General features: G+C 38.1%; 1 protein-coding gene across 16 annotated transcripts in view; it reads left to right on the top strand.

Annotated features, from left to right (window-relative positions):
* The window catches only part of IKZF1 (IKAROS family zinc finger 1), a 136271-nt gene that overhangs the window by 59848 nt on the left and 62393 nt on the right, over positions 1 to 14030 (top strand). For 2 of the 16 annotated variants that reach the window (XM_027837008.1, XM_027837006.1), the window contains exon 2: positions 9647 to 10142. The exons of the other annotated variants lie outside the window; for them this stretch is intronic. In XM_027837008.1, coding sequence (XP_027692809.1) covers positions 10085 to 10142 — 58 coding nt within the window. In that variant the 5' untranslated portion in view covers positions 9647 to 10084. The remainder of the gene's footprint in view (positions 1 to 9646; positions 10143 to 14030) is intronic. 16 annotated transcript variants of the gene reach the window in all.

The following is a 14030-nucleotide window of genomic DNA, read 5'->3' as shown; positions in this document are numbered from 1 at the left end:
ATGCATATGCATATACACATACATATACACATACATATACACATACATATACACATACATATACATATACATATACATATACATATACATATACATATACATATACATATACATATAAGAGGCCCAAACACCAAGATACTTTTCCATGGAACTTTTTGGAGTTAACCTTTTTTGGCAATTATGGTGTTTGAAAAGTAAGCATTTGAAGTGAAATCATATATCATAAACCTTGATAAAACTGATTTTATATCTCTAACCCTTATGTTTGAAACATTTCATTTCATCATTTCCCAGAAGGGGCACTGAATTCACCTGTTTCCTGTTTTTATGCTAAATTACTACACATTTCCTCCATGTCTTCCTTTCCTGGAAACTGGACCATTGGAGCAGGTCTACACTAAAGCATTTCTTCCTTGGTGTCTATGTTTTCAGTAATATGCATTAAGGTTTGTGATTCTTGGACACGATTGCAATTGAATCTCTCTCCTGCCATTAATCAGGATTTGAAATCTTGGGCAAAATTTGATGGTGCTGTTGAATATTTGATGGTAAAAATAAAATAGCATGTAAGCTTCTTGAAATGTGCAAGAAATTCCTATCAAAGCTCATAAAAAGCATCATTCTAGAGCAGTCACTCATCATTTCCCCAGCATCGTTATGGTGTTCCACATGACCAAATTTTCCGGAGAATTCAAATTTGACGTAGTACAGAGTAAGCCTCAGATTCAGCAAACTCTGGGTTCAAGTCCTGCCGCTAATGTTGTCATTATTGTTTGGTCATTTCAGTCATGTCCAACTATTTGTGATTCCCACTTGGGATTTTCTTGGCAAAGAAACTAGAGTGGTTTGCCATTTCCTTCTCCAGCTCATTTTACAGATGAGAAACTGAGGCAAACAGGGTTAAGTGACTTGTCCAAGGTCACACGCTACTAAGTTTCTGACACCAGATTTGAACTTAGGACACATGAGTCTTCCTGACTCCAGGTCCGGCACTCTTATCTACTTTACCATCTAGCTGGCCTTATCACTAAGATGTATTGACCATTTTAAGATCCTAGGTAAGTCACTTAGCTTCTCAATGCCCCAGGCAACCTTCCAAAAATAAATTGTAGAACCACTGCTACCTTGGTAGAGGTAATTTACTCTTTGGAAACTCCCTAATGAAGGAAATCATAGGTATAGACCAAAAAATTAAAACTTACTACTTCAAAGCCAAAATTTAGTCTTTTTTTAATGAAAATCTTTCTAAAATGTATCACGTATTTCTTTGTCTTCTTAAACAGCTTACATTGAAAAATAGTGTTCTTAATGATTAGGAATGTGTTATTTATAATACACATTCTCAATCAGTCAACACAACAGGCAGAGCATTGCTTATTTTGTGCCAGGCACTGGGGATAAAAATTCAAAAAGAAAGTAGTCACTGCCCTCATGAAGCTTATATTCTACTAGGGGAGACAGTGGGCCCCAAACTGCTGTACTTTTGAGATCTTGGGCCAGCTTTTCTAACTCTTCCTGTCTGGATGTCATTCATCAGTGCTCTTTCTGACCTGCTATTGAAAAGGAAAATCAAGTAACTAAGTTTGTTAGAATTATTTGAAATAAGAGTAAATTGGCTCAGACTGAGCTCTCCTGAAGGTTGAGGACCATGAACTTTTAGGAAGAGGGACTTTATATTTCTCCTTCATGGTTCTTTCTTGGATTTTGGATGGTTCAAATTGATGTGATTTCCCTGGATAAATGAGAGATCGTTTTAATAAGAGCTGAAGGTATTGCATCTATTTCAGTTTTATCTTTTCAGAATAGGGTAAAAATCCTATGTCTCTAGTTTCCTTGGCTGCTATTAGTATCATTCTGATTATGAGTATGTGCTGTAAGACCATAACAACAAATTGTCTCCAACCTAAAATAAATAATATGCAAATAATATTTCTTTAAATCACATACAAAAATATGCCTGTTAGTTTCCTTTTTGAAGCAATGAGATGGCACAGTGGATAGCGTGCTGGGCCTAGAGTCAGGAAGATCTGAATTTAAATCTGGCATTTACTAGCTGTATGACTCTGGGCAAATCACTTAATCTTTGTTTGCCTGTTTCCTTACCTGTACCTGCCTTTCAGGATTGTTGTGAGGATCAAATGATCAAATATAAAGTACTTAGCATAATACCTGGCACATGGTAAGTGTTACCTAAGTGTTAGACATTGGATTATCATTACTATTTTAGTAGTATTATAGCTATTCTTCTCCTGCAAGAAATCTTAGAAGAATGAAAGATTTATCCTTGTAGAATGAAACATTTAGCTAATTTTAGCAAAGTGCCTGCATAAGGTAGATGATTAATAAATATCTATCAATTGATGAAATCAATGTTACTTTATTTTTTTCTCTTTTGTTACTTTTTTCTCTTTTATTTTTGCTCTTTTGGTTTAATTCACTGCCAATATTAATAAAAATTTATTGTTGAGTCATGTCAGTTGTGTCTGACTCTTGGCGACCCCTTTAGGGATTTTCTTGACAAAGATACTGGAGTGGTTTACCATTTCCTTCTCCAACTCATTTTTACAGATAGGAAACTGAGGCAAACAGAGTTAAGTGACTTGCTCAGTCACTTAGATATCACATAGATATCAGAGGCCAGATTTAAATTCATGAAGATGAGTCTTCCTGTTACCAAGCCCAGTGCTGTATACACTGTACCACTTTGCTATGTGGCAATTTATGGTTACAAAAACACTTTACTTACTTTATTTCATTTGACCCTCACAACAGCCTTGTGAAATAGGTGGCATAAGCATTAGTATCCTCATTTTACAGATGAATAGACTAAGACTCAGAGAATTTTATGTGGCTTTTTTAAAGACCATATCCCTCCATAGTAAATGTCAGACCGAAAACCAAAGCTGAGACTTGTTTATCCCAAATCCAGTTCTCTTTCTACCTTGGCATGCTGCCTCCCAGTGTGGTTCTAGGATATTCTGGGATGTTATCTTCTGCCTTTTGATACTGTGTTCCTGGTATGTGAGATGAAGGTCTTAGAGGATCCCTTGACAGTTTCAGAGTCGTCATAGAGAATTATCTCCACACATTGCTTCAGTTACAGTTCTTTGAAATAAGCTTTGGCCATCAAATTCATTTGGTGAATATGCAGCCGCTTCTGGTTTTCTCATCTCACTAAGGCCCTATATATAATAACAGGAATGGGCCATGCCTTTTCTCCAAGCCTACTAATCAACATTCTTTCTTTAAAATGCTCTCAGCCCATCAGATACTCTTACATGCCATGTTACTGGCCCAGAAGATGTTCAGGTTGTCAGGATGGCTACTACTAACATTGAATTAAACTTGAAAGTTTAACAGAGTGTCCGCCTTTAGAGAACAAGAAATTCCATATGGGAGACAGTGTGGTACAGTGGAAAGAGCTCTGGAGTTAGAAGGCTTGGGTCTAGACTCTAACTCTTATACTTGTTGCCTTTGAGTCCTTGGGTAAGTCATTTAACTTCTTCCCTGGACCTCAGTTTCCTCACTTGCAAAATGAGGAGTAGGACTAGACAATGGAACAAATTATAAAGCCTGCTGTACCTCTGATTTCTCATTTTTTGTCTTGCTATTCCCAGCACTTTGGCCCAGCGCCTGGCACATAGTAGGCCCTTACTAAGTATTGGTTGAATTGAATAGAATTTGAAACTACCGCTTTGCTTTTGTGCTATATTCTGAATCCTACCTAGAAGTATAAAAGAAGTGAAGTCCTGTCTTTCCTTCTTTCCTCCTCCTTCTCTCTCCCTTCCTCAGTCCATCCACAATACTGCATAGGTGATATGGTTGGCATCATAACGCACAAAGCAGTTAGCTGAGTTGTCATGTGTCTAAGATTCATCACTTTAACACATAGAACCGTGGGATTGAACATTATAGATTTGGGGCTGAAAGGAAACTTAGAGATATTCTAGTTCTACTTTCTTCATTTTATAGTTGAAAAATGGAGGCTCAGAGATGAAAGGAAATTGCCCAAAGTCACACAGCTAGGAGTTCCTTTGACAACAATCTCCGTGCTCTTTCTCCTAGACGACAAATCTCTCTGAAATTTTATCGTGAAATATTAAGTTGAATTAAGTCATCATTATTATCTAAGTCTTTCCTGAGGTGGATTATAATGTTAACAGTGATAGCTAGTATTTTAGGCTATCAAACTGTACACACCCTTCTATCCAGCAACACCACTACTAGGTCTGTGTTCCAAAGAGATAAAAGAAAAGGGAAAAGGACCTATACAAAAAATGTTTATAGCACCTGTTTTTGTGGTGACATAGAATTGGAAATTAAGGGAATGTTCATCAATTGAGTAATGGCTGAACAAATTGTGGTATACGATTGTGATGGAGTACTGTTGTGTTATAAGAAATGACAGGGGGTGATGGTTTCAGAAAAACTTGGTAAGATTTATATGAACTGGTACAAAATGAAATGATCAGAGGCCAGAAAACATTGTACATGGTAACAACAGTATTGTAAAACTGTTCATGACAATGATCCATGTCAATTCTAAAGGACCCATGATGAAAAATTCTGTTCAGAGAACTGAGAGAGAGAGAGAAATGATGAACTCTGAGTGCAGATTGAAGCATACTTTTTTCACTTTCTTTATTTTTCTTGCTTTTTTGCAACATGGCTGATATGGAAATATATTTTGCGTGACTTCACATGTAATTGATGTATTGTTTACCTTCTCAGTGGGTGTAGGAAGGGCAGGAGAGGGGGAGAGAATTTGGAACTCAATTTTTTTTTTAAATTAATGTTAAAAATTGAGTTAAAAAAAAACAAATAAAATACCCAGTCCTATAAAAAACCCTAGAAAGCTTAGAAATAAATGGAGCATTTCTTAAAATGTTAAGTAGTAGCTATCTAAAAATCCAAAGCAATATTATCAATAATGGGGATAAACTAGAAGCCTTCCCAATAAGATCAGAGTGAAGCAAAGATTTCCGTTATCATCACTGTTACTAATATTGTACTAGAAATGCTAGCTAGAGCAATAAGACAAGAAAAAGAAATTGAAAAATAGGCAATGAAGAAACAAAATTATCACTCTTTGCAGATGATGTGATAGTTTACTAAAAAAAAATACCTACCATTTGTATAACACTTTAAGGTTTGCAAAGTGCTTTACAAATATTATCTCATTTTATTCTCACAACAACCCTGAGAGATAGGTGCTATTTTTATCCCATTTTATAGATGAGGAAACTGAGGCAGAAAGGGATCAATTGACTTGCTCATGGTCATATAGCTAGCAAGTATTTAGGATCACATTTGAACTCAAGACTTCCTAATGCCAGGTACAACACTCTGTCCACTGTGCTACCTAGCTGCCTTATGGTTATGAAGGCAAAAACCTCTTTTCAGTGATTATTCAAAAACTACTAGATAAGTATTTTTTCCATATAGATATTTGAAATAAACTTTTCCCCCAGACAAAAGCTGTTGAGGTCAAACGACATAGGTACCATGGCTGCTTTTGCACAAACCACATTTTGAGGACCTAAAGTCAACAAGCATGTATTAAGAGGCAGCTGCGTACTGGGCACTGAGCTAGATAGTTGAGACAGATATAAAAGAAAGAAAGCCCCTGCCTTGAAGAAGCATGCATTCTACCATTGCAGAGGACCCCTTTGACAATCTGGTGAAGCCTATGGACTTCAGAATAATGTTTTTTTTTAATTCATAATTGAAGAAAATGCTAAATTTCAGTTAGAGGTTGGTAAAAATAAAGATGTATTTTTCCCTTCCAAGTCCACAGACCCCCTCAAATCTATCCATGGGCCTTGTGGGGGTCTGTGGTTCTCAAGTTAAAAATCCCTGTGCCAGGCAGATCCAACACATTCACCAGTAAGTACAGAACTTATACAAAACAAATACAAAACGTAATACTGGAGCTGAGCCTGAAAGGAAGCTGGGGATTCCAAGGGGCAGATCCGAGGAGGGAGAACATTGCAGGCAAAGGCACACAGGTGTGAGACGGAATAGCATGCGTGAGCAAGGAGAAGACCAGTTTGACTATACTGCAGAGTGCACGCAAAGGAGTCGTAACAGGAAGTCCTATGTAATCTGCCTGGAAAGATGGGCTGGAGCAACCCCCGCTCTTTTCTTGTGTCTTAGCTTTCAAATGTGGATGTAGTGGTGACATCTGCTCAGGTCAGAACCTCCCCCCTAGCCTATTACAGAACTTTAAAGTCACGCTCTAGTTTTACCAAGAAACATAATGACAAACGCAAGAGAAAGTGACAGATCCAGAGAAATAAAGGAGGCTGTTCACATTCATCCTGCTTCTCGGGTAGTGCCAAGTAGAGATGATGTCAGTGTCTGTTTTTTTTTTTTCCTGTGGGGGGAAGTAGGGGTGGAGGCTAGGGGTACCCTGCCTTTTGTGAGAAAGTCTTTTTTGGTAATTAATTCTTAACTATGCTCACGTGAGACAGGGAAGCTTGGCTACTGTTCAGCCATCAGACACAGAAAACCCAAATTCAGAGATGGGAGGACAACTTGGCACAGCTAGCTGGACAAAATAAAAACTCAGATACTTTGTGGGTTCATTCATACTACTAGAGTTATAGTCTGTGGTACTTATTTTTAATTTTATTCTGTTTTTTTTAAATAATTAGGATTTAGTTCTATCAATTGCCTTTAAAAATGTCTAAAACCATAGTAAGGCATCTTTGAAGTTCCAGGGTTCATTCCTTCCAAGGTTTGAGTACATGTGCTTACATGATGCCTGTATGTGTAACTCAAATAATAACTCTATTAAAGGAAAGGCTATATCCTGGCTAAACACTTTCAGCCACAACTTCCATTACCAGAGGTAGAAATCATATTGGAGATAAAGGGATACTTTGCAGGATGTCTGAAAAGGAGGATTATGTCATGAAAATATTATTAAATACTAACTAAAATAGCATCAGAAATATCTGAGTCTGGGAGTCATCAACAAACATCATCATATGTAAACATTTATTAATCACCCACTTTGTGCAGAGCAGCATGCTAAAAAAAATGGGAAATATTTGAAGTTTCAATAAGATGGAGTCCCTCAAATAGCTTAACAACTTCATAGAGATAGTCAGAGAGGTTTAAGGTATAAGAGATAGGAAACCTAGGTGCTCACTTGGGGAAGGATCTGGAAGAAAAGGATTTTATCAGGTAGATTTGTGAGAGTAGATCCTGGTAGTAGAATATAAACTTTAATTCAAAGACCATTGATTTAGCAGCTATTATGTTCCAGACTCTGCTAAGTACAAAGAATACAGAGACAAAAGGTAGTGGATGGACATAATGTGTAAACAAAAGAATAACTACAAAATATAGGCAAAGTGACAAAAAAGTACTTGGTGAGTAGTAGGGGTGGGGTGATTTCTTCGCCTCCATTAACTTCCTAGAATAACCAAATTACCACCACACACTTCCCCAAAGAATACGCAGTAAGGTCATGGAAGTGTAATTCCAGAGATTTCAGTCCCCTCTCAACAAATGTCAATATTTTACAACTCTTACCAGAATGTTGTTTTTTAAGATGATGAAATCTTTCACTCCACAGTTTGCTTAAAATGCAAATTCCTAGGCAAGGAAGCATTGACTAAAACCTATTCACCTTTAAGTATTGATTATTTGATTGTTACTGATTATTTTGATTTTGATTATTTCCTTTTTTTTAAGAAACAAAGTTTTAGGGAGCTTGAGGACACTGCAATGTGAACAAGAAGAGGGACCCAACAGAAGCTGTAGAAGGTCATAGGAAAAGGAAGCTAGGGAGACAACAAAGATAAATTACTCCAACTTCTACCAGGCTTGTCCTAGAACCATTTTAACTTCAGCTGTGTGAAGACAAATAAAATCTCTTTTAGGGTATGGACAAATTAAGCCATGGACACACATCACCTGCTGATGATGATTTAGGAGAACGAATGTTTCCTTCGCTTATGTTTTCACATGGCCAACCATGAAAAAGTAGCTTTACTGCCAGATAATTCATTAATTGAGATATCTAATAATAAATTAGACCTTTAATATCTGGTCATGCTTTGTTGACCCCATTCAATAGTCATTCACTCCATTGACAAGTATTATTGAGCAATTGCTATGTTGATTGATTGAAGTTGCTTTATCTCTCTGGGCCTTAGATTTCTCATCTTTAAAATTGAGGGATTGGATGAGATGGTTCTTCTGTACCCTTCCAGCTCTAAATCTATGATTCTACAATCTTGTGATCTGATGAAGCAGGGAAGGATTGAGATCTTTGTTGGGAAAGCCCATACTGAAAAAATTCACAATCTTTGTTATGAAGGGTTATTTTACTACACTGTTTGATCTCTACAGCCTTAACCTTAATTCAGAGTTCAGTTTGTCATATTATGCATATCAGCATGAAAAAAACAATTGTCAGAGAGTACCACTAAAAAATAGGTGTTTGCAACAGATAGTCTTCTGCCTTCTGTGAAAGGAACACTAGATAAGTTCCCAGTTTAGCCGGGGCTTCTTCTGGAAAATAGAGAAGAGGAAATACTGTACATTAATTCTAAAACCTGCAGTAGCAAAGGGAATTTTCCATCTAAATTCACAGACACTGGATGTGATTAATGGATTGGAAAGACATACCAAATAATCCTGCCCATTGTTAACTTCAGCAGAACTCCTGGGTAGATGATAGATGAGAATGTTTCCTTATCAAATTCATCATGTAACAAGAAGTTAGAAACTCATCTTTGACTAATCATTCCACTTTGAAGATTTCCAAAAGTCTAATTCAAATTTTCATTCTCATTCCCACTAAGTTTCAAGTGATTCTGTCTTTACTCCCTCCCCCTTCTCTTAAATGACCCTTGTTCTATGTCTGAGGTTTCACCATGTTCATCCTTAATGGTTGATTAGCCTAGTCTTTGTGCCTGTCTTTAATTCAGGTGTCTGTTATAATGGAGTAAGCATTTCTAATCTTTGTACATGCCCTAGAAAAACTAAGAGCAAAACAAATGTAGCCGTAGTGATGTGAGGTTTAAGTATTCCGAGGATCACAGACCTAGAATTAGAAGGATCCTCCGAAATCCTCTGTTCCAACCCTCTCATTTTTCCAGATGAGGGAACTGAGGCCTGGAATCACACAGATAGTAGGTGTCAGAATCAGAATTTGAACCCAGGTCCTCTGAATCTAGAACTGGTGCTCTTATCACTTCTCTGGCAGCTTCCAATCTCTTGGGATCTCTTGGCATTTTTGGTAAGCAAGTCAGTTTCCTCTTTTCTAAAATGGCGTGATTGAACTACATTGTCTCTGATATCCTACCCAGCTCACCAATTATGAGCATCTCTATTAGTGGCTGAAAAAGTCACCACTTAATTGAAGGGTCACCTGGTACCATTCACAGTACTAAAGTACCACAGATAGGCACTTTTTGAAAATTGATTTAGAGGCAAGGAAAACCATGTGTTCTGGGCTTTTTTTAAGGGGGGGGGTGGCTCTAAGCCACCAAATGCAATTCCTTACTCTTGCTTCCCTTTCTGTCACTTCTCCATAATTCTTAGTATTTCAGTTGGGCCGCTGTCTCCCGGCTGCTTCCTCTTTTCCTACATTCCTATATTTCATTATTTGCACTTGTTCCTCTTCTAGGGCTTTTACAATACTGACAGGAGGATGTGGAAACCCAGTTACAATATGACACACAGGCTTCAGTGTCACAATCGCTGGCGTTCAGTGCTACCTTCTGGAGCCTGGGGAAGAAGGATGTGTGCTTCTGGGTGGTATGAGTGGAGTGGAGGGAAGAGGAAGATAAATTGTGTGGAGAGAGAAGATGACAGAATGTGGAACTTAAGGCTTCTGGAAACCTAACGCCTGCAGGAAACTAGGATTCTCTGGGCTGTTTGTTTTTAAAGTATGATTGCCCAATTATTATGGAAACCAAACATGAGCTGGAACACAAACCAGCCTAGCTACTAAAAATGATGGAGCTGAGACATAGATCCAACTTTAAGATCCCAGAAGTTTGCTTTTCACTTTATATTCCAAGATTTGAAATAACTGTGGTGTTTTTAGCATGATGATCTGACCATGACAATCCATTGCTTCGTAAGAGCTGAGGTTTCTGTGCATCTGTTGCTAGTCAAGGGTGAGTTGATGTAATAAACATGATCCAATATTAGGCTGCTTAATCATATAGTTTGTATTTTTGTACCTTTAAAATGGGAAGACAGTACTGGAGCTGGGTTTTGCTTTGTTTTGTTTTTACAACTCTTCAGTGGATGTTTGGTGAATTCAATCTAACCCAGTTCAGTGCAAATTTTTGAAGCACCTACTGTGCACAAAGCACTGTGCTAAGTGCTGAGGATTGAAAAAAAGTCCCCAACAAGCTTATATTCTACTTGGAGTAGGGGCTGGAGGACAGGGAGTTAGCAGACAACATGTGCAAAAGTATGTAAATTTTATGTGAATTAAAACAAAGTAATTTCAAGAGAGAATGCTAATAACTAAGGGGGTCTAGGAAAAGCCTCGTGTAAGAGGTGACGCTTTTGTTGTACTTTGAAGAAAGCTAAGGATTCTCTCAGGTGATAGTGAGGTGGAATGCACTCCAGACATGGGGAAACACATGTACAGAAATGAGGAGATGGGAAATAGAATGTCCTGTGTGGGGAACAGGTTGATCAGTTTGATTAGAATATAAAGTATGAAAAATGGAGTGTTATAAATAATATTGGAAAGGTGATAGGGTTTTAAATGCTAGGGTAAGAATTATTTATTTTATCCTAGAGGTAACAGGGAGCCATTTGAAAGTTTTTGAGAAATGAAATGAAATGGTTCAGTTTGTGTTTTAGGGCTATCAATTTGGCAGCTATGTAGAAGCTGGATTAGAGAGAGAGAAGGAATTGAAGGCAGGGAGACCAAATGGTAGACTCAGTAGTCCAGGTGACAGGTGATAAAGGCCTCAACTAAGGCAGAGGCTGTGAGAATTGTGAGAAGGAAATAAAGAAATTCTGGGAGGTTTGGAATCTGTTTGGATATGAGAATTGAGGATCAATAGTTAGTTAAGAGTGACTCCAAAATGGCAAACCTGAGTGACTATAAAGAGAGTGGTGCCATCAGCAGAACTGGGTGGGGAACTTTGGAGAAGAAATGGCTTTTTTGGAAATATTCTGTTTTGGACGTGTTAAATGTAAGATACCTATCAGACATCTAGATGGAGATGCCTCACAGGCAGTTGGTAATGGAGGATGGGAGTTCAGGAGAAATTAAGGCCAGATAAATAAATTTGAGAGTTGTACAAAAGGATGACAGCTGAAACTTGGGAGCTAATGAGACCACCAAGGTATAGAGAATATAGAGGGAAGGAGGGCCCAGGACAGAGCTTGGGGGGCACCCATATTTGGTGGACAAGAAGAGGAAGATGATCTAGTAAAGAGAACTGAGAAGGAATGATCATACAGATAGGAGGAGACCCAAGAGTGAGCAGTGTAACAGAAGCCAAGGGAGAAGAGAATGTCAGGGGTGTGGAGGGGGTGGGGGAGAGGGAAACCCGATACTATTAAAAGCTTTGGAGAGGTCAAATTTAAATTTAAAAATTGGAAAAAATTAGAGGAGAAAGTAACCCATCAGTGGGTGACTTATGATATTTAGAAGGAATTTTGAGTCAAGCAGAACATTAGGGCTTTTCTAGACATCACAAAACCTGAGGGACTCTGATATCTTCTAGAGAAAATTGTGTATGTGTTACTGCTGAGAGAGATTGGGAATTTTTAAAAGAAATTCGAGGAAGCCAGAGGCTTCTGGGGAATTTGTGAACTACAGAGAAGGGATATCTCATTTCCCAGCCAAAGGTTGACTCCTTAATTGGCCAAATACTGTGAAAAACCAAACATCAGCTTGCAACTTACCAGGTTAGCTATTAAAAGGAATGGAACTTAAAATGTGGATCCAACTTCAGTTTTCTAGGAATTTGTTCTCCAGCTCATAAAAGGCTTGCAGTTGCCATTTGGTACTTTGATCTTTCCAAGCTGGCGTATTAGGCAGTGTGTTGTAATAGAAAGATCTAGAGTAGAGACCTGCCTTTACCACGTCTCTGACTTTGGGCAAGCCATAGCTTCTCTGGGTTTCAGTTTCCTCATCTATTAAAGAAGTGGATTGGACTGAAATATCTCTAAGATCTCTTCTAGCTCAAAATAGTAAAATTCTAATCCAGAATACTAAAATCCATTACTCAAGCTTCTCTTTGCTTGTTAAAGGATTGAGGAAGGGAGAGCTGATGTCAGAAGGCTATAGGACCTCTTTTATTCTACCTTAAGTGGGCCTCTTTTTAATGATGCAACACAAAGTACTAGTAGAACTGCATTCTCCGCGGCCACTGGCAATTGGTTATGAAAGGAGGGTTCACATCGCAACATTCTTCACTTTACCCGCCCTTTCCTAGTCTGGTCCAACAAAGTACTGGTCCAACTCATGGTCCAAGTCATCCTGTCACCCTCTTTTTTTCAGTCCCATTCTCCTTTTGCTGTTGTTCTCTACCGATCCTCTCCCTGGCCTTAGTCCACACTGACTGGCCAAATCGTGGGTAAACAGGAGGCATAGACCAAATTACTTATGTTCTCCACACATCTGCTTGTAGTCATTGCCTTGCCCTTAGGCTTTAGTAATCTGTATCACTATTGCTTTCTTCTTTCATGTGAATAAATCCACCATACTGTTGTAGAAACCTTATCAATAAAGAGGGAATTTGCTTTAAAATGTCGTAAGTTTGATGACAAATACTATAACAGAAAACAAATTGAGAAGATGGGATCCTCTGGTTCTTTCAAGCTGCTTAGGAATCATTTTCTAACCTTATTGGAACCTGTATATGTAATGAAATAATAAAGGTAGCTCATTTCTCTAATGCTTTAAGAGATTTCTGCCCAAGGATAATGTGAGTAAAGGTAATGTTGATGTCTCCATTTTACAGTTGAAAGAAAATGAGAGACGGATAGATGGATAGTTAGATAGATTTGTGTCATATGTGTGATACACATGTTACTTATGTATAAATATACCTATACAGAGTGTCCCAAAAAGTCATAGAGTAGTTTTTAAAATTTAATAGCTTTAATAGGATACCCTGTGTGCATCTACACACACACACACACACACACACACACACACACACACACACACACATACACGTCATCTATGCATGTATGACGTACACATACATACTGTGTGTATATGACTGCTAGGTGGTTTAGTGGATAGAGCATTGGACCTGGATTCATGAAGACCTAAGTTCAAACCTGGCCTCAAATATTTATTAGCTTTGTGATGCTGAACAAGTCATTTAACCTCTGTTTGCCTTAATTCGCTGGAAAAGGAAATATCAAAGAGCTCTAGTATCTTTGCTAAGAAAACCCCATATGGGGTCATGAAGAGTCAGATATGACTGAACAATAATAACGTGTGTGTGTGTGAGTGTGTGTGTGTGTGTGTGTGTGTGTGTGTGTGTGTATTCCTAAAGAGAGGCCACATAATACAGTGGACAGAGAGCCAATCTCAGAGTCAGAAAGGTCTGGGTTCAAAGTATTCATTTAATATCTACTGGCTTTGTGACCCTTAGCAAGTTATTTAACCTGTCAGTGCTTCAGACAATTTTGTAAGACTTTAAGCAGATCAGGTGCCAGATTATGTTAATAGAGGAAGTTCCTCATTGGGAAGTCTCTACATGCACAAAGTTCCAGGTCCAGTCCATCCAGATACATACACACAGACACACACACAACACTAAGTTTAGCAAAGCATTTTGTGTGCATTGTCTTTTCATCTTTACCACAACCCTGTTAGTTTATCAGATACTATATGTATTATATCCATTTGGTAGGTGAGGAAACTGAGGCCCAGAAAAGTTAAGTGATTTTCCTGTAACTACACAGCCAGCAACTTTCTTAGGCAGTATTCAAACCTAGCTTTCTCCTGGTTCCGTGCACACTGTTATTTCAATTACACCTGAACTGTGGCAGTAGCCTCCTAATTGGTCTTCCTG

Source organism: Vombatus ursinus, unplaced genomic scaffold (genome assembly GCF_900497805.2).
Source record: "Vombatus ursinus unplaced genomic scaffold, bare-nosed wombat genome assembly UNPS02014820.1, whole genome shotgun sequence".
Taxonomy (NCBI): Eukaryota; Metazoa; Chordata; class Mammalia; order Diprotodontia; family Vombatidae; genus Vombatus; species Vombatus ursinus.
The sequence above is the reverse complement of the archived record's forward strand: the minus strand, read 5'-3'. Positions and strand labels throughout refer to the sequence as shown.